The sequence below is a fragment of the Pelophylax lessonae genome (assembly GCF_965119305.1).
Source record: "Pelophylax lessonae genome assembly, chromosome: 5".
Taxonomy (NCBI): domain Eukaryota; kingdom Metazoa; phylum Chordata; class Amphibia; order Anura; family Ranidae; genus Pelophylax; species Pelophylax lessonae.
Genome location: NC_138772.1, coordinates 288,359,623 through 288,381,835, shown reverse-complemented (window position 1 = coordinate 288,381,835; position 22,213 = coordinate 288,359,623). Strand labels below are relative to the sequence as shown.

The 22,213-nt window shown below is 41.2% G+C and overlaps 1 protein-coding gene across 1 annotated transcript in view; it reads right to left on the bottom strand.

The window, feature by feature from the left end:
* Positions 1–22,213, bottom strand: part of ANKH (ANKH inorganic pyrophosphate transport regulator) — a 218,646-nt gene that overhangs the window by 32,729 nt on the left and 163,704 nt on the right. Inside the window, exon 8 of the mRNA XM_082258414.1 lies at positions 13,919–14,014. Within this exon, the coding sequence (XP_082114540.1) occupies positions 13,919–14,014 (96 nt within the window). The remainder of the gene's footprint in view (positions 1–13,918; positions 14,015–22,213) is intronic.

The window sequence follows — 22,213 nt, the reverse complement described above, 5'->3', positions numbered from 1 at the left end:
CCATCTCCTGTATCATGCCCGCAGTCTCTGACCATCTCTTGTATCATGCCTGCAGTCCCTGTCCATCTCTTGTATCATGTCCCCAGTCTCTGACCATCTCCTGTATCATACTCGCAGTCTCTCACCATCTTCTGTATCATGTCCTCAGTCTCTGACCATCTCTTGTATCTTGTCCTTAGTCTCTAACAATCTCCTGTATTATGTTCCCAGTCTCTAATCATCTCCTGTATCATGTCCCCAGTCTCTAACCATCTCCTGTATTATGTCCTCAGTCTCTAACCATCTCTTGCATAATGTCTGCAGTCTCTGACCGTCTGCTGTATCATATCCTCAGTCTCTAACCATCTCTTGTAGTATGTCTGCAATCTCTTTCCTAAAACTAAACACATTGCTAATAGTTTTAGTGGGGGCTCTAACAGACTCTCTAATGGACACCAAGAGTGCCTCTGTTAGAGAGACCCTCCTCCAGGTCCCATTAGAGTACCCTGCTTCTTTTCCTGAAAGTTTTTTATTGTTAAGAGATTGTAGGAGGATCTTAGGGTAACGAAAACTCCTTAGAGGAGCATCTCTGTGTTTCAGTCATTGCCATAGAAACATTTGTAAAGGGGAGAAGTTAGTAAGATGATCACGGTTATGTGGGGGTGCCAGAAATACTTCTGCACATAGGCATCTGTGACCTTAGGATCAGCCCTGTCTTGCACACAGGATGCCTAAAAATGTCACATTTTTAGGCATTTAGGTATCTGTCTTTATTGATTCAAATTCAGCTCATTGTTTTTAACCACTTTAAGACTGGAAGATTTTCCCCCTTAATGACCAGGCCCTATTTTGCGATTCGGCACTGCGTTACTTTAACAGACAATTGCACGGTCATGCGACGCTGTGCCCAAACACAATTTGCGTCCTTTTTTCCCCACAAATAGAGCTTTCTTTTGGTGGTATTTGATCACCTGTGCAATTATTATTTTTTGCGCTATAAACAAAAAAAGAGTGACAATTTTGAAAAAAAAAAAAAAAAAAAAACAATATTTTTCACATTCTGCTACATGATATTCTCAAAAAAAAAAAAAAAAAAAAAATGTAAAAGTCAAAATTTTTTAACATTTTAGGCCAATTTGTTTTCTGCTACATATTTTTGGTAAAAAGGTAAAAAAAAAAAAAAAAAAAAAAAAAAAAAAAATCGCAATAAGCGTATTTTGATTGGTTTGCACAAAAGTTATTGGGTCTACTAACTACAGGAAAGATTTATGTCATTTTTATTGTTTTTTTTTTTACAAGTAATGGCGGCGATCTGCGACTTTTTGCAGGACTGCGACATTGCAGCGGACAGATCGGACCCCTGACTGACATTTTTGACACTTTTGGGGGTACCAGTGACATTACACAGTAATCAATGCTAACAATATTCACTATGTAACAATATGTTACTGTAATAATGCCATTGGCAGGGAAGGGGTTGGGCTTGTGAAATGATCACAGAGACGTTCGATCCTATATAGCAGGATCACATGGTCTCTGATCATTGCAGGGAGAAAGACGGACGGCCGTGTTTACATCAGCCGACTGTCCTTCTCTATCAGCGGGGAGAGATCGCCGGTGTTAGGCGGCAATCGGAGCTGCCTGACACACGTGCCAGCTTCCCCGCTGACGAGCAGAGGCGCCACGCGCTCGCCCCCTAGTTGCCTGCGTGCAACAGACGTAGAGCTACGTCGGTTTGCCCAGAAGCGGCTGGTCGTAAAGTGGTTAATAAGTCTATACACACAGGCGCGTAAAACCTGCATTGTCTATAGATCAGTTAAAAAAAAAAATCTGTCTTGCTGGTCAGTATTTTACACAAATACGCACGTATATGTGAAATATGTGCATATGCATGCAAATACACACTGTGACAGTGAGAGGCTCTGATACTGTGAGAATATAGGAAAATGTAGGGTAAATGTGACGTTCCAACCTAGTGTTTCTGGTCAGAGAAAGCTGTGTTTTTGGCTTTCTCTCGATTCTGTAGTTATGGATTGGAACATTCAAATCTGTGTCTGGGTGTTGCTAGACTCCTGCAAGCTGTCTGAGTATACAGTTGTGCAGGGCCATTATATACTCAGATCTGAGGATAGCTCAGAGCTTCCAGTTTGGAGACCACTCCCAGTGTGTGAGACGAAAGGGGTCAGAGGGCGCCAGCCAGAAGCCAGGAGACAGCAGGTTTCGTTCCAATACTCAGGTGAGTCAGAAGAACCTTAATCAGTAGGCCAGTGGTGGGCCGTACAGCAGGGTGCTTGAGGCACACACATGCAGCTACCAGCGACTGTACACTTGGCTTCTCCTGAATGCTTCAGCCTTGCAGCCCTTTCAAGACCAGGGTGATCTGGGATCACTGTAATCAAAAGACAACCACAAGGGCGCACCGGCCGAGCGCATTATCCTCCACAAAAGGCTTTATTGAATATAGGAAATAATTTAAATAAATTCACAAACAAGCTCTTGGTAAATGTATATCACAATACTGAGTTGCCACCAGTGTCAGAAACGGAAGATGTACCGTCCTCAGTAGCTTGAAATGGCTTCCGCGTTTCGAGGCTTAGCCTCTTCCTGAGAGCCAAGATTTCGTTTGTGAGTGTTTTATTCCTATATTCAATAAAGCCTTTTATGGAGGATAATGCGCTAGGCTGCTGTAACTAAAGGCTAGAGAGCTAAGTGTCTAAGAGAGCTGGACAACACAGTGAGCTTATGAACCAGGTGACTCGACATTTTCCAGTGTTTGTATTCTGCTGAAGCTGAAGAAGATCTCATAATTTATGTTGGACTGTTGTTTTGCTTTCTACTGTTTTAATAAATGTGGGTTACCAGGACCTTAACTATAGTTCCTGCCTGCTGTGGATTCACTGTATAATGCTGTGGATTTACTACGCATCTACCATGAGAGCTAACTACCCTAGGTCTCAATGCATACGCCAGCTTCCCTTAAGCACAAGTGTTAAGCGCATGCCGTGTGCAAGTACCCTAAAAGTGGCTTCTGTGTTGTAAGTTGCAGATCCTGAGCTTACATAAACTGACCCTTGCAGATCTTTAGCATACAAACTTGCATTTAATTTTCCTTATCTGAACTATTTATGCAAAAGACAAAACCCCAGCCCTACCTGGGTCAAGGGTCATATGTAAACAGTTTTCTAAAAATCCTTACGGGCAATTAAAAGATGCAGAACAGTAGTTGTGCATAGTAAAGATCTTGCTTGTCTGACTAGAGGAACAGGACAAAAATGTGCTGCAGCAATACAAACTCCGGTCGAATGTTGCCTCGTAGACATTCATTTAAATCTCTGCAAACTATCATGTTATGCAAGTCTATCTTTGCATACATTTGCATGTCTTGCCGCAATATCAACCATCCACCTGCCATCTACAGTAATTTGTTCTAACATAATCATCAAAGCTTCTGCAGCTGAAGAATAGTCAATTGATTTTTGCAACGCTGGACACTTTGCCGAAAGTTGAATATCAGGGTAAACAGCTAAATACACAGCAGAAATATAGGCATAAAGTGCATCTGGAAAGTATCCACAGCGCTTCACGTTTTTCACATTTTGTTATGTTACAGCCTTATTCCAAAATGGATACAATTAATTATTTTCCTCAAAATTCTACAAACACTACCCCATAATGACAACGTGAAATGAGTATGTTTGAAATCTTTAAAATAAAAAATGAAAAAAATCCCATGTACATAAAGAGTCACAGCCTTTGCTCCAAACTTTCTGAAGAACCTTTGGCACCAATTACAGTCTCAAGTCATTTTGGGTATGATGCTAAAAGCTTGGCACACCTATTTTTGGGCAGTTTCTCCCTTTCTTCTTTGCAGGACCTCTCAAGCTCCTTCAGGTTGTATGGGAGCGTTTGTGCACAGCCATTTTCATATCTCTTCAGAGATGATCCATGTTCAAGTCTGGGCTCTGGGTGGGCCACTCGAGGATATTCACATAGTTGTAAAGAAGGAAAATGGATGGGCCAAGGGGACTTTTAAAGGGATACTGTCATCAAGACAAATAGCAGAAAATCCACATATATGTAAAAATACACAAATTTTATTGATACAAAACCAAAAATAAAGAAGAAAAACATTAAAAGTAACTATTATCGTGTTGATAAAACACCAATAATATTACAGCATACAGAGCAATTGGGCAGTACATACAATATACAGGCTTAGGAGAGCCAGATATCCACGGAGGGTGGGTGTAGATCACGCTGTCCACTGCAGACCTATGCCAGAGATGGTATGACTGGTGGGTCTGGTGTGATGGACCTGGGTGTCTAAACCCAAACCCAGCCCGACATGTTTCGCGGGTGACCGCTTCCTCAGGGGCAAATAACGTGGGTATGTATATCAACAATGCTACTAGAATTATTAAGAGAAAGCAAAGTCAGTGCATATCTATTTGGGAGACATATCACATAATAAATCTCATAATGGTAGGTCAGAACAGAGGTAAGCGCCAACTAACATATAACCCACCTGTATAGCCGGTTCTAAAACAACTGGAGACCTAGGGGATCACGACTGGGACTAGTACCCCCCCCCCGGCGGACATGGGAGCAGTCCACACCAAATAGGGGTCCAAATCAAAACGTTTAAGGTGACTGTATTCTAGATAATGAGAAGTATATAATCAAAATTGGATAATTGCATACATGCTTGTATATGTCAGCTCCATAGTAGGAGGAGAACTTACCAAATACAGTATACTTGTATATGTCCCCTGTAGTATCTCATGACAGGGCTAAGGGGTGGCTGCTGGAGTAGCCAGGACTGGTGAACGGAAGATTAGGTCGATATCAGGACCAACAAGCCTTATGTCCATAAGGAGACAGAAAAACGCAGTATTGAAATGTTTGGTTAGAACCAATGCGTGAACGCTAAAGAAAGAAAGTGGAAAGAAGGATAGACCCATCTCAGTAATTTGAGAATAGCATATGAACACCACGTGCTGTAAGTAAGCCAAGAACTATACCAAAGATCCAAAATCAGGTGCACGCATCACCAAAAGTAAGTGAATAAAACCAAAAAGTGAGGGTGAAATGATCGCAAAAAACGTGGAGTGTAGCAATGGTGAACATAGAAGAATGAAGGTGTGAAGAGATCAGGACGGCAAAAAGCAGACCCATAAAGTGGATGACAAGAGCCCAGGCGTCTCAAAGAGTGATAGTGTTTGAATCATAAGCAGCGGAGAATCCAATGAGAAGAACAGCAAAATAGAGCCATGTGCTATATTTACCTAACACTCCTCGCAGTCCGGTATCCCGTAGCCGAGTGAGTGTCTCAGTGGGGATGGCGCCTATAGGAGGAACCGCTCCACCCCAAACACAGCTGGGTCGGTAATCAGCCGGCCACGTAATAGCTGTGTTCGGGGCAGACGCTCCGAATGCGCTTGTACACAAGCCGGCTCATCGAGATGCGCCGGATGTGACGTACTGCGCATAGCCAGTGGGTGTGTCTGCGGCGCCGACGCAGACGAATCACCGGATGTCCAGTGACTGTCAGCAGTGTCGGTACCCAGACACTACACCATGGCTCAGGGACACATATTGAGTGTGTACCCAGACGGGCGTCACATGCCCGCCATGGGGAACATCCAGCAGGATCCTCCCATCCGTGGATGGTGATGGAAATTGGTCCGGGTTGCTGAACAAGGGATAACCAGGGGAGATGAATGCCAAATGGCGCTATACCTCTGTGACCATAACCAACAGATAATTGATATACAATAAATAAATATACATACAAGATTTTACATGTATACATCAGATCATATTATTACTGACAACATATGAGCAAAACAACATAGTTATCATAAACATTAATTCAAATGATAAGGGGTTTCAGACAATTGCATAACATTCTGGGAGAAGCTGCTTCCCAGGTATGGAGCCTGATAATTCCCATGGTGGGAATCAAGCTCTTGAATATCATAGGATAATGGATCAATTGGAGGAACAGGGTGGGGACAGAAGGAAAAGGGAAGATAAAAGGGGGGGGGGGAAGGTGGAGGGAAAAAATCAAAATCAATGTCGAAATCAAAAGAGAAGATGATGGACACATCATCACCAATCTCTATAGGAAGCCAAGTGCAGGCAATATGCTACTGCATGCATCTAGTTTACATCCTGAACCCCTAAAGAATAGTATCCCCTACGCACAATATCTGCGAACTCGTCGCAATTGTACATTAGACGCAGACTTTTTGGCAGAATCTAAAAAATTACGGGATAGACTCCTACAGCGAGGATATTCCCGTAAGATTCTGCGAAAAGCCTTCAACCGAGCGCAAGCTCAATCTAGAGCTGACTTGCTATATCCTAAAAAAACACATGAGAATACTGGAATCCTGCTGGATGTTCCCCATGGCGGGCATGTGACGCCCGTCTGGGTACACACTCAATATGTGTCCCTGAGCCATGGTGTAGTGTCTGGGTACCGACACTGCTGACAGTCACTGGACATCCGGTGATTCGTCTGCGTCGGCGCCGCAGACACACCCACTGGCTATGCGCAGTACGTCACATCCGGCGCATCTCGATGAGCCGGCTTGTGTACAAGCGCATTCGGAGCGTCTGCCCCGAACACAGCTATTACGTGGCCGGCTGATTACCGACCCAGCTGTGTTTGGGGTGGAGCGGTTCCTCATATAGGCGCCATCCCCACTGAGACACTCACTCGGCTACGGGATACCGGACTGCGAGGAGTGTTAGGTAAATATAGCACATGGCTCTATTTTGCTGTTCTTCTCATTGGATTCTCCGCTGCTTATGATTCAAACACTATCACTCTTTGAGACGCCTGGGCTCTTGTCATCCACTTTATGGGTCTGCTTTCTGCCGTCCTGATCTCTTCACACCTTCATTCTTCTATGTTCACCATTGCTACACTCCACGTTTTTTGCGATCATTTCACCCTCACTTTTTGGTTTTATTCACTTACTTTTGGTGATGCGTGCACCTGATTTTGGATCTTTGGTATAGTTCTTGGCTTACTTACAGCACGTGGTGTTCATATGCTATTCTCAAATTACTGAGATGGGTCTATCCTTCTTTCCACTTGCTTTCTTTAGCGTTCACGCATTGGTTCTAACCAAACATTTCAATACTGCGTTTTTCTGTCTCCTTATGGACATAAGGCTTGTTGGTCCTGATATCGACCTAATCTTCCGTTCACCAGTCCTGGCTACTCCAGCAGCCACCCCTTAGCCCTGTCATGAGATACTACAGGGGACATATACAAGTATACTGTATTTGGTAAGTTCTCCTCCTACTATGGAGCTGACATATACAAGCATGTATGCAATTATCCAATTTTGATTATATACTTCTCATTATCTAGAATACAGTCACCTTAAACGTTTTGATTTGGACCCCTATTTGGTGTGGACTGCTCCCATGTCCGCCGGGGGGGTACTAGTCCCAGTCGTGATCCCCTAGGTCTCCAGTTGTTTTAGAACCGGCTATACAGGTGGGTTATATGTTAGTTGGCGCTTACCTCTGTTCTGACCTACCATTATGAGATTTATTATGTGATATGTCTCCCAAATAGATATGCACTGACTTTGCTTTCTCTTAATAATTCTAGTAGCATTGTTGATATACATACCCACGTTATTTGCCCCTGAGGAAGCGGTCACCCGCGAAACATGTCGGGCTGGGTTTGGGTTTAGACACCCAGGTCCATCACACCAGACCCACCAGTCATACCATCTCTGGCATAGGTCTGCAGTGGACAGCGTGATCTACACCCACCCTCCGTGGATATCTGGCTCTCCTAAGCCTGTATATTGTATGTACTGCCCAATTGCTCTGTATGCTGTAATATTATTGGTGTTTTATCAACACGATAATAGTTACTTTTAATGTTTTTCTTCTTTATTTTTGGTTTTGTATCAATAAAATTTGTGTATTTTTACATATATGTGGATTTTCTGCTATTTGTCTTGATGACAGTATCCCTTTAAAAGTCCCCTTGGCCCATCCATTTTCCTTCTTTACATTTAATTGGGACGTGGATACTTGTACTTTTTTACAAATCCTCTTGTTGGCTAGCTGTCCCCTTTGTCTATACTATTCACATAGTTGTCCCATAGCCACTCCTTTGTTATTTTGGCTGTGTGCTTAGGGTCATTGTCCTGTTGGAAGATGAACCTTCGCCTCAGTCTTAGGTCCAGAGGGTTCTGGAGCAGGTTTTCAACAAGGATGTCTTTGTACAATGCTGCATTCATCTTTTCCTTGATCCTGACTAGTCTCCCAGTTCCTGCCGCTGAAAAACATCCCCACAGCATGATTCTGCCACCACCATGCTTCACTGTAGGGATGGTACTGGCCAGGTGATGAGCGGTGCCTGGTTTCCTTCAGACATGATGTTTGCCATTCAGGCCAAAGAGTTTAATCTTTGTTTGACCGGAGAATTTGGTTTCTCATGGTCTGAGAGTCCTTCAGGTGCCTTTTGGCAAACTCTAGTTGAGCTGTCATGTGCCTTTTACTGAGGAGTGGCTTCCCTCTGGCCACTCTACTATACAGGTCTGATTGGTGGAGTGCTGCAGAGCTGGTTGTTCTTCTGAAAAGTTCTCCTCTCTCCACAGAGAAATGCTGGAGCTCTGTCAGAGTGACTGTCAGGTTCTTGGTCACCTCCCTGACTAAGGCCCTTCTTCCCTGATCGCACAATTGGCTGGGTGGCCCGCCCTAGGAAGAGTCCTGGAGGCTCCGAAGTTCTTCCATTTACAGATGATTGAGGCCACTGTGCTATTTGGGACCTTCAATGCTGTAGAAATTTTTCTGTACCCTTCCCCAGATCTGTGCCCCCATATAATCCTCCCTCGGAGGTCTACAGACAAGTCCTTGGACTTCATGGCTTGTACCATCTTGGGATATTAGAAAAGCGCCATGACACCCCCCACTTTCATGTCTTGGTTTGTGCTCTGACTGTTAACTGTGGGACCTTAAATACACAGGTGTGTGCCTTTCCAAATCACATCCAATCAACTGAATTTAGCACAGGTGGACTCCAAACAAGTTGTAGAAACATCTCCAAGGATGATCAGTGGAAACAGGACACACCTGAGCTCAATTTTGAGTGTCATGGCAAAGGCTGTTAATACTTATGTACATGTGATTTTTTTCATTTTTTATTTTTAATAAATTTGCAAAGATTTCAAACAAACTTCTTTCACTTTGTCATTATGGGGGGTATTGTTTGTAGAATTTTGAGGAAAATAATCCATTTAATCCATTTTGAAATAAGGCTGTAAAATAACAAAATGTGGAAAAAGTGAAGCGCTTTGAATACTTTCCGGATGCACTGTATAATTTAATGGGAAAGGTTTTACTTGCAAAAGGATATGCAGTTCTGTGCAACCAGCCTTGTGATGCACATAACCCTTCTGTCAGACAGCAGAGCCAGATCCATAAAGCTGAATTTCAGTCTTACCTTCTGCCTTGCACAGTTGCAATGTCTCCTCTCCTGTAATGAAATAGCTTACTCTGATTTCACTGCACACTGTGAGCTTCACACTATGTCCATTAGACACTGCAGCAAGTCAGATAGAGCCAATCTGTTTTCCTGGCTGGAGGGCATACTGCTTAGCTTGACTGTCCCTGGCACACCCCTTTCATCCATTTCATTTACTGGATTTGAGATCTTTCAATCAAGGTCGTTAGCATTACATGTGATCATTACCTATGGCACTCTGCAAGCAAATGCAGCCTGCCTAGAAATATCTACTCCTCCAGATGGACATCCACCTATTAATGCATTTTGATATTTGAATAACTCATCCCTAGAGGAAGCCGAGTGCCAGCCCATCAACCAGGATCTTCCTGCATTGCAGAAACCTAGTGAGGATGTCACTGGGTCTATAATAAAGTATGCAATGAAAACGAAGGGTGTTATTTAAACATGTCATTAGCATGTTAATGAAGGAGGAGCCATAAAAAGCAAAATATGAGCAGATTTAACTTCAACTTTAAAGCACACTTTTCACTAAAATGGGTACTTCTCTTTTTTATTCCTAGGCACAGTTGACATAGGCAACACCTACACCCTAGACCTCTGGGAAGACAAGGTCACCTGAACCCAAAGGAAGACATGAAAGTAGATTCAACTATTACATGTGGAGATTTGCCTTCAGCTTTGTGTACACATAACTTCATCTGTAATGGTGGGTGTGAGATCTGGGCAGCATGCCATTGGGGTGGGGTAGGGTAGTGGGTGCAGGCTTCAGAATGAAGAAACCCATTTGCAATGATGCACAGTTAACATTTGCCACAGAGACAAACAACTCATTTCTGTAGAATCAGTTGCTGGTAAGGAGTTTTTTGCAAAGCTCATTAGAACCCAGCAAATAACAGTAGAAGTATCTAATTGTTCCAGCTAGTGCAAGGTCGCCTTTAACCTTCAGTTCAGCAGCACCACAGCTTGTTCAAGAATGTGGTACAAGGATGAGTCATACTAGTGCTTGCCTCCCTCAGTGATGGCCAACCTTGGCACCCCAGATGTTTTTGAACTACATTTCCCATGATGCTCATGCACTCTGCAGTGAAATTGAGCATCATGGGAAATATAGTTCCAAAACATATGGGGAGCGAAGGTTGGCCATCACTGCACTGATACAATGCAGGGGATTACAGAAAACTAATATAAAAAAAAAACAGTAAAAATACATGTGATTTTTCTTTTAAATTTGGGTGGAACTGAACATTATTTTTAAAAAATGCTGATAAGTAGGCTTTGTATGACAGAAGAGAATCTATATATACTAATACAGCTCAGTCTATAGTCTTGGCATGATTCTGTTCTGGGAAAAAGACCTCACCCTACTATATGAAAAACAAATCTTTTTTTCTGCCTGTATTGCAATTGGATATTTTCCCTCATTTTCTTTTTGGGTATTTCATCTGAGCAAAACAGAGAGGACATCTCTCTAATGGACTCCTCTACAGAAGCAAAACCCTTCTGAGTCATAAGAAAACAGTAACAATTAACAATATGTTTTGGTAGGTAAAAACTGGATTTTTGTCTTACTGTAAAATCCTTTTCTCTGAGGTTCACTGACGGACACAGCTTCATGTCTTCTAGACCCTGGGGCTTATGCTGCTCAAGGGTCTAGAACACATGTGTCAAACACAAGGCCCGCGGGCCGAATCCGGCCCTCCAGTCCCTTTCATGTGCCCCTCACACCTCTCCTAGAGCTGCTTTAGAGCTCCAGCTCTTCTTTGGGCCTCCTCCAGACCCTACACTTTCTGCTTCCCAGCTCTGCCCCCAGCAGCAACACAAGGTAAGGGGATGCACTTTGATGTAAGGGAGGGTGGGGGGGGGGACTCTTGACATCTGATGTAAGGGGGTGGGATACTCTCGATATATAGTATTACAAATCCAACCGGCCCTTTGAAGTCAATCATAATGCTGATATGGCTCTCGATGAAGTTGGGTTTGACACCCCTGGACTAGAAGACATGGAGCTGTGTCCGTCAGTGAACGAAAGAGAAATCATACATGAGCAACATATTTAATTATATCAATGATACATTATCCCAAGTACAGCTCATCTAGCATATAGACGAAGGAGATGGTGGCACATCCAGCGTTAAAAATCCATGTTTATTGAAAGAAAATTAAAAGTATGGATGAGACATGCACATATAGCTCTTAGGAAAGACAGCAAACGCGTTTCACACTTCTGTGCTTGATCATTGCAGCTCACCTAGAGTTGGCCACAGACATCAACCTCACATTGACTTTTAGTAAATCAAACACTCTGGGTGTGCTGGGGTTCCTTCCCAGTAATAGTGGTGTATGGGGGAAGCTGTGCACAGAAAGTCTCAGCACTTTGGGAATAAAGAGTTATTGGGCAAGATTTTCTAAATTGGGGCTATCAGAGGCTGAATTAGATAGACAACGGAAATGACAAAGGATATCTGTTATAGGAAAAATCCAATTGTGTACAAAAAAAATCATGACCAACAGCATATCTGTCCCATTATTTGATGTGAAGTATACAGCCCTAGTCTACAAGCATCATCTATGCAATTACTGTAACCCCTCTTATAATGCAGTTAGATACTGTATGACCTAGGAAAAGCTACAAAACACAAAGCATTTATAGGGTATTAAGCACGGGCAAAAAAAAAAAAAAAAACATTGCTGGGCAAGCATGACTAATTCCCAGCAATGGGCAGCTAGTGTTCTTCCCTAGTTACATTCAGCCTCACCTGACTCTCGTTCCACTTCCATGCCACTGTGACAGTGAGTAACAAAACAAAACAGGGGTTGTCAGGGTCAGTAGGTGCTGACTCCAGCAGACCTTATCAGCAGTTCTTCCACAGTGATTCAGCAAGCCTGCTCTGCTCACATACAAAGCAGTACACAGAATCTGCAGCCATGATGAGTATGATGCAGGCAGGCTAAGATCATTGTTTTCCCACAACACGTCCAAATAACAGGCGTGAGCAAACATAGCAGCACTTTATATTTAATAAAATAGGGTCAGATCTTGGTTTTTGTGTCCACTGAACAATCATACACACTTGTAAGCTAGCAAGTATGTTTTTAGATACAGCGGTGACTACAAATGAATCATCTGTTGAGATGTAGCACTTTCTGGAATGGGCAAGAGCTTTTGATTGCCTGTCTTGTAGATTTTACCAGAGTTGTATAAAGTACTCGAAACCCATACTTGAGTAAAAGTACAAGTGCTCGATCAAAAAGTGACTTGAGTAGAAGTACTAAAGTATTCACATTTTTTGTACTTAAGTACTGCAAGTAGTTTTTAAATTTTTCTACTCAAGTACTGAAAGTAAAAGTACAAGTACTGTGTTATGTAGTTATTAAAGAAAGAAGTCAAAAGTTTGAACATTATTTTGTTTTTTATTATTTCAAATGCAGCTTTTATTTATACATACAGTAGCATTTATTTTCGTATGCGCTGATAATACATGTTTTGAACTTCATGAAACCTGCCATCTACTGTTCTGGCAGTGGTAATTTTTATAATAGTAACGAGTAACTATGCAGCACAAAAAAAAAAATATCAGAGTAGAAGTATTGAAATCATCGAAAAAATGTAGTGAAGTAAAAGTGGAAGTAGGAGAAAAAAATTCTACTCTAGGAAAGTACAGTAGTGAAGTAGTTCTACTTAGTTACTATACATCTCTGGATTTTACCTACCTTGCGATCTATAATCTCTATAGAGAAACGTACTGTATGTAAAATGTCTTTGTTAAGGCAGCCATGCACGCATCAAAATTTGGCAGGTTCACCAGAGACTGGCTGAATTTCGATCCATGTATGGACATGCTGGTTGTACAGAAAGCGATCTACTAATTGCCTTCTGTACAACGAGCCTGTTGGGTTTCTCCCGAATGATCAGTGCTGCCAGCCATAGCCGGCAACACTGATCAGTGTGTTTGATGGCAGGGAAGCCTCCCTGCCGTCAGAACACAATAACGCAGTGGGAGGTATTCCCACATCCACAATGAATGTCTGCACTGGGAATCAGGTCTTTTTTTTCAACCCCCTGCATTATTGTATGGCCAGTTTAACTGTCTATCTATAGTAGACAGTAATGCCTTGCTTACTGTTTATCCAAGAAAACAACCTCTGTTTCTTGAGGAAATATATCTGATTTTCACTTGATCTGGTATTTGCACAAATTGTGGACAAGAGATGCAGTGATATGAAGACCATATATAGACATATTTATGTCTGTCCTTTATAAATATCTGAACTCCACGTCATTAAACAGAAACAAGTGCTATCTGATTTACCATTATCCATTTTCACTGCAGAAAATCATATTTAACCATCAAAATAAAAAAAAAGTTGTGATATAATCTTCTATTTTTCAATACAAGCAAAATTGCTAACTAAATTGTATAATTGTCTACATACCGTTAAGGAAAGAGCCATACAGAAGAAGGTGAAGTTCTTAATGTGGGTTTTTGTCACCGTACTGCAACTGTTTCCCATTTTAATGCTAGGATTAGTCTAGAAAAGACAAATTGAACAACTTTAGTTTTCTTTGTTGCTAGGACATGCCAAACATCAGTAATCTATAACATAGGATCCTTTGAGGAAGTTTAAAGTATATTTCCACTTTTATAGTCAGAATTGAGACAATCCCACTACACAGTGGGTATAGAAAAGAATCACTCCCTTTATAATAATCACGCTTCGTTTCTTTGCAGCCTGAAATAAAGACAGACACAGTTTTTGTTTTATCCAGCTGTATATACTCAGTGCAACATCCAAGTGAAGTATATAACACCAACATGTCAGAAAAAAAAAATTAAAAACAGAATGACTGAGTTGAGAAAAGGATCACCCCCTTATGTCAGTATATTGTTCAACCACCTTTTGCTTTAATTAAAGCCTTTAGTCTGTTGGGATATGTATTTTTGCACATCTAGACTTTGCAGCACAGGTACATCTAAAAAAATGTGAATATTATCAAAAAGTAAATTTTTTTTCAGTAATTCAATTCAAAAAGTGAAACTCATATTATATAGATTCATTGTACGCAGAATGATATATTTCAATCATTTCTTTCTTTTTATTTTGATGATTATGGCTTAAAGTCTTGTGAAAACCCAAAATTAAGTGTCTCAAAAAATTAGAATATTGTGAAAAAGTTCAATATTGTAGACTCAAAGGTTGATATACTAAAGAGAAATAGACTGCACTTTGCAAAGTCCAGTTGCACCCTGCAAGTTCAGTTGCTCCAGAGCTTGATAAATGAGGTAAAGCTTTACTTTGCAAAGAATACCCAATTACATGCAACGAAAATGAAAAAAAACAAAACAAAAACAGCATTTTTGCTTGCACATGATTGGATAATGGAACTCTGCAGAGCTTCTGCCTATTTACTAAGCTCTGGAGCAACTGCCCTGTGCAATGTGCATAGTCTATTTGCCTTTAGTAAATCAACCCCATGGTGTTGCACTCTAATCGGCTAATTAACTCAAAACACCTGTAAAGGTTTCCTGAGCTTTTGAATGGTCTCTTAGAATGGTTCAGTAGGTTACGCAACCAGACTGCTGACTTGACAGTTGTCCAGAAGACAATCACTGACACCCTCCACAAGTGCCATAAAGTATTTGCTAAAGAAGCTGGCTGTTCACAGAGTGCTGTATCCAAGCATATTAATGGAAAGTTGAGTGGAAGGAAAAAGTGTAGTAGAAAAAGGTGCAAAAGCAACAGGGATAACCGCCTTGGGAGGACTGTGAAGCAAAGCCTATTCAAGAATTTGGGGGCGATTCACAAGGAATGGACTACGGCTGTTGTCAGTGCTTCAAGAGCCACCACAAACAGAGATGTATCCAGGACTGTCACATTCCTTGTGTTAAGCCACTCTTGAACCAGAGAGAACATCATAAGCGTCTAATCCAATAATAAGGCTTTGGACCAATGAGCAACAGCCCAGTCCTTTTTCTTCTTAGCCCAGATAAAAGTAAATTTTTCATTTCATTTGGAAATCAATGCAATTTGTAGGCATTTCTGGACAGTCTTACAGTGTCTCTGTCTCCACACAGACTGGGGACTCACTAAATATACAATGCAGGGGGCAAGCTTCTAATTATTTAACCCTTAGTTAGGACACACAGTGTTCAAATCTAGTTTACAACTGACGACTGAGATCTGCCAGCACACACACAGATAGGCATTATTATGGTACACATTAAAGCCTAAGTTTACTTTTAAAGAAAAAACAGAAAGTTGGGTATAACTTACCTTCAATGTGATGTTTCCCTTGTGCCTGGTTTAGCACACATCTTTCTCCCCTGATGCACCCCCCCCCCCCCCCCGCACCATAAACTTTTGATGTAGCGGGGATTGAAAAAAGGGAGCAGTGATTATGCCCACCATTTCTGCTCACCTTCTCTATTTATAAAAGCCAGTACTACGGGTTATATAAATGAAACGTGATCTATGAATGGAGGAGCCTCCCACCTGTCAATCATCCTCCATTCATAGATCATGTTATATTCATATAAGCTATAGTATGGCTTCTATTAATGGAGGACCTGGGAAGAAAAAGTGGGCATAGTCCGGCTCTCTTGATAAGTGCCTGTCACGGGGTCCCTTAGTTCTATTAACCCTTACTGCACTGGGAGATTATGGCATGGGAGGGAATCAGAGGAAGTAGAGTTCTGCTACACCAGGACACAGTAGCACAATGGACACATCACATTATAGATTACCTGTATTCCTTTTGCTGTTTATTTTTTTTTTTTTTTAATTTTAGGTAAACTTAGACTTTTACTTCCTAACAACCCTGCATTCAACAAAGAAATTCAGATTAGGAGTAAAATGCAGAAGCAGGTAAAAAGCTAAGCAGAAATGTTAAAATATTTTTTAAAAGGTATTCTATGTACAAACCCGATTCCAAAAAAGTTGGGACACTGTACAAATTGTGAATACAAACAGAATGTAATGATGTGGAAGTTTCAAATCTCAATATTTTATTCAGAATACAACATAGATGACATATCAAATGTTTAAACTGAGAAAATTTATAATTTTAAAGGGAACAATAAGTTGATTTTAAATTTCATGGCATCTACACATCTCAAAAAAGTTGGGACAAGGCCATGTTTACCACTGTGTGGCATCCCCTCTTCTTTTTATAACAGTCTGCAAACATCTGGGGGCTGAGGAGACAAGTTGCTCAAGTTTAGGAATAGGAATGTTGTCCCATTCTTGTCTAATACAGGCTTCTAGTTGCTCAACTGTCTTAGGTCTTCTTTGTCGCATCTTCCTCTTTATGATGCACCAAATGTTTTCTATGGGTGAAAGATCTGGACTGCAGGCTGGCCATTTCAGTACCCGGATCCTTCTTCTATGCAGCCATGATGTTGTAATTGATGCAGTATGTGATCTGGCATTGTCATGTTGGAAAATGCAAGGTCTTCCCTGAAAGAGACGACGTCTGGATGGGAGCATATGTTGTTCTAGAACTTGGATATACCTTTCAGCATTGATGGTGCCTTTCCAGATGTGTAAGCTGTCCATGCCACACGCACTCATGCAACCCCATACCATCAGAGATGCAGGCTTCTGAACTGAGTGCTGAAAACAACTTGGGTTGTCCTTGTCTTCTTTAGTCCGGATGACATGGCGTCCCCGTTTTCCAAAAATAACTTCAAATTTGGATTCGTCTGACCACAGAACAGTTTTCCACTTTGCCACAGTCCATTTTAAATGAGCCTTGGCCCAGAGAAAATGCCTGCGCTTCTGGATCATGTTTAGATATGGCTTCTTTTTTGGCCTATCGAGTTGTAGACGGCAACAACGAATGGCACGGTGGATTGTGTTCTCCAACAATGTTTTCTGGAAGTATTCCTGAGCCCATGTTGTGATTTCCATTACAGTAGCATTCCTGTATGTGATGCAGGGCCCGAAGATCACCGCCATCCAGTATGGTTTTCCGGCCTTGACCCTTACGCACAGAGATTGTTCCAGATTCTCTGAATCTTTGGATGCTATTATGCACTGTAGATGATGATAACTTCAAACTCTTTGCAATTTTTCTCTGAGAAACTCCTTTCTGATTTTGCTCCACTATTTATCGTTGCAGCATTGGGGGAATTGGTGATCCTCTGCCCATCTTCTGAGAGACACTGCCACTCTGAGAGGCTCATTTTATACCCAATCTTGTTGCCAATTGACCTAAAAATTAGCAAATTGGTCCTCCAGCTGTTCCTTATATGTACATTTAACTTTTCCAGCCTCTTATTGCTGCCTGTCCCAACTTTTTTGGAATGTGTAGCTCTCATGAAATCCAAAATGAGCCAATATTTGACATGACATTTCAAAATGTCTCACTTTCAACATTTGATATGTTATCTATATTATATTGTGAATAAAATATAAGTTTATGAGATTTGTAAATTAGTCCATTCCTTTTTTACTCACAATTTGTACAGTGTCCCAACTTTTTTGGAATTGGGTTTGTAAATAAGAATATGTAACAAATATAAAACATGTGTTATCCGAATTCGAGAGCAAAAGTGAAAATACACTTTAAAGTGGTTGTAAACCCCTAGGCCCCTTTTACACTGTAGAGTCCGTCGGCGGACTCCGTTTTTCTCAGCGGGGGATCAATCCGCCGATCCCCCGCTGAGCAGGGGGATGGCAGCTCTGTCTCCGCACTAAGTGCGGAGACAGAGCTGTCAGGTCCCTGCTGTTCTCTATGGGGGAATCTGATGAGAACGGACCGTTTGTCTGTTCTCATCCGATCCGCTGGACGGATGGAAAATAGGGTTTCCTATTTTCCTAAAACGGACAGGCGGATCTGAACGGTCTGCCTTTGTGAAAGGGGCCTTACATATACCCAGTCAAGTGACTAGTCTCAAGGGATACACAGAGACTAAACAAATCTTGCTACATATGCTGTACATGTTTATCTGCTGTCCTATCTCTTCTATAGCCTTTCAAAGTGCAGATTTTTTTGCAGCTTGTCTGAGCTTTTAGATACTAGGGGGTGGGGAACTAAAATTATACCCTGCAGAGCATAGTGAGAAGAGCTCTAAGCCTCCATTCACATCAGGCCGATTTGACATGTAAAAACACATGTCAAATCTGAGCCTATTTCTGGCAACGGCCCTGTCCGAATCAGTGTGACGCCGGCTTTGCGGCGCCGCACCGATTCCCAAAAGTAGTTTCTGCACTACTTTTGGCGACTTGGGGGCTGGTTTCAATAGACATATGTGCAGAAAGCCGCACAGATGTCTGTCAAATTGCCCCCAAAGTTGGACTGACATGCGGGTTTAGCGATTTCAGACCCGCATTCAGTGTGAACCTAGACTAAGAGCTGACTAGAGGGAGGGACCACACCACCTCCACGCAGCACATAGGAACAGAGCTGAGGCTTCAATCACATGCGTGTTTGCTGGAGCTCACTCCCATGCCACTTTTCTCTTGGTGTCAGAAAAACCTGACAAAATGGCTCATACAGATAGCAGGGGAACGAGGCTGCCGGCAGAAATGACACTAAGTGCTCTGGATAGAGACAAGCACACTATAGAGGGATATGCTTTGTTCATATTTCATGTCACAGGTTTACAACCACTTGAAAAGTTGCTGTTCTCAGCATTACTTTGCATGTTTGAAATTTTAAAACACTTTGTTAAAACTTTTCAGACTTCACTGTGTGCATGTTTGTTCCAGGACAGACAACCAGGATCAAGATAACAGTCCAGATTTTTTCCCTTTAAAATCAATCCATGAAGGCAGCTGCCTTATTTCTATCCTCACAGGTTCATTTTAATTGTGGACGTTCCTGGAGGGTTGCTAAAGGACCATTCAGATGTATAACAGCCCATAAATACAATACAAATAGAAGATAAGGTGGTATGGAAGAACTTTTACAAGAATTCTTTTCACCCACCCATTGTAACTTACTGGTTAATCACCAAGGGTCATCCTATAAAACACAAAAAATCTGAGAAACCCTTTGAAACTGAAGGACATCTGGAGAACAGTAAATTGTTGTGTGACAAATACACCTACGTTTGACACACATAAACTTTCTCTGGTAAATATGTATGCTGAGTGCTTGCAATACGTGTATTATGACATATCACCGATTTTTGTTCTATTTTACAATGATATGTACAGTTTTATTGTTGCCTTCCAATCCCTGCCATATTCTTTGTTTTCATTCTTCCTTGTCTCCTCTTAAAAAAAATGAATTTTCACCATTAAAGCTGAATTTTAACTTTTTTTCTCTCTACTGCTTTAGTGAGATAACTTACCTGTAATCTTCACTGCAGGGGTGCCCCATCCTCTTTCTAGCAATGACCTTCTGGTGCTGTAGGGGTTAATAGTTTTAGGCTCCTGGCTGAGCCTCTGTGAAAAAAGCTCCCAATGAGGACCCTCCTGTCCCTCCTTCCTTGAAAAAGGTGCTTTGATTGCTTTAACTGCCTGTATCCTGATCTGTGAATGAGGGAGATGATCCTGTGACTCAAGAGGCTCTCCCCCATTTGTGTTACAGGCAATAAAGGCAATCAATTAACTTTTCTTAATGGAGGAGGAAGGAGGGGGTGGGTCCTCATTAAGAGCTTTTCTACAGCAGCTTAGACCGGCTCCTGAATCTACTGACCCCTTGCGCACCAGAAAATCATCAATGGGAAGAAGAAGGGGCAGCCCAGCAGTGGAGATTTTTCCAGGATCCAACTGCCTTACATCTCTATTTTCTGTAGATAAAAAGTATGAATTTTATACTATAAAATGTTCTGTTTGAAATGACACTAAAATTATAATTCTGGTAATGTTTGCAAAGCTATTTACAAATGAATAAAGGCTTTCATTTTCAATGTCGCGTTTGTTTTTTTAATGTGAAACTAAAAGAAATAAAAAAAATAAAAAAATATAGTTGGAAAAATAAAAAAGCAATTAAAAAGCAACTGAAAATTGGCAGAAAAATAATAGCTATGGGGAAAGGGGGAAAGAGGGGTTAGTTATTAGGGTAGGGTTGATTAACCTCCTTAGCGGTATTCCCGAGTGTGGCTCGGGGTGGAATTTCAGTGCCATTAGCGGTAACCCCAAGCCACACTCGGGGTACCGCCAGGGAGCATCGCTGGATCCTGGTAGAGGGTACTTACCTTGTCCCCGGGATCCCGCGATGTGTCCCTGCAGCATACAGTGGCCGGATCTTCCGCCCGATGCTGTGAGCCCCAGGCTTCCGTCTCCTGCGATGTGACGCTCGCAGGGGAGTGGAACCGGCGGCAAATTTGAAAAGTAAAACACACAAACACACTGATATATTGTAATCCTATTGGATTACATTACAAAATAAAATAAATCGACATTAGTTTGCCCCCCAGTGCCCTTTCCTAAAGTTTTACTGTACTTTTTATATAAATATATATATATATATAGACAGGTATATCTATATGTATATATATATGTATACACAAACACACATATATATATATATATATATATATATATATATATAATATATGTACACGTATATATATATATATATATATATACACACACACATATATATACTTTAACTTATTTATAGTTATTTATTATATTATAATTTATGATTTTGTGTTTCAAACTTTATCATACCCGAGATGTTATAAGAAGAATGCACAGTAAAAAAAAATCATATGTAAATAGTTGGTTTGGGCTGCTCGTCCTTAAGAATTACTAGCAAAATAATTGTACCACTTTCAGCACCTAAAATCTGAAACAATCATACTGCCAGGGAGGTTAAGGTAAGCTAAAATTAAATAAGGGGGTTAAATAGGAATGAATTAAAAAAAAAAAAAAACTTTAACTGACATCATATGCAAATCGAAGGTCATCCCTTTGATCTGCAGATTAAGCCCTAGTTCAGACTGGTGCGGCTTTGAAAACGCGCTACTTCAGTGCGATTTGAAAGCTGCAGATCAGTGCGATTTGCACCGCCGATTTCATTGAGGCTTGCAACTTCATTTAACAGAAGTCTATGCAAGTCACAATAAAATTAAGAAAAAGTAGTGCAGGAACCTTTTTCATAGTCGCTACAACATGAGTGAGCTATATGAATGGTTCCATTGCCGGCAATGGGGTGCAACTTTTCATGCGATTTGAAACCAATGACAAATCACACCGGCGTGAATGAAGGCTAATGGAACAAAGTAAATTTAAAAATAACAACATTGTTACTTTGTGTATCTCTGAATCTGACTGAACAATGTTTATAAACATTTTGTTAAAAAGTCTGTTTTTTTTGCCAGCATCTGCTAAAAGTTCACGCTGGCATTAAAAGAAGGCATTTGAAGGACTTTAAAAAGGCCCCTCAAACGCCTATGCAAATTATACAATAGACAACACACAGTGCTGTTCACACTGTCAAAGCATGAAGTGTTAGCCCTAAGAGTCGGTTCCAACCGGGAATAACACAGGAACATACTGAGCATTCCTGTGCCGTTCTGTGCGGTGTGATTACATCCTCATTAAATAGGCTGAATTGTTGACTGCATCAAAAATAATACATGCACCACTTTTAAAAACTCTCTGTAACTGTATTGCATGGTACCTCTGTACTATGCAATACAGTGTGGGAAAACACACTGTGTTAACCTAATATTGACACCTGCTGCAGATCACAACTGCTGTGCATTTTTAACACGGTGTGGGAAACATGCATAGAACACGTTTCTCACACCAAGTTTTTTTTTTAATGGG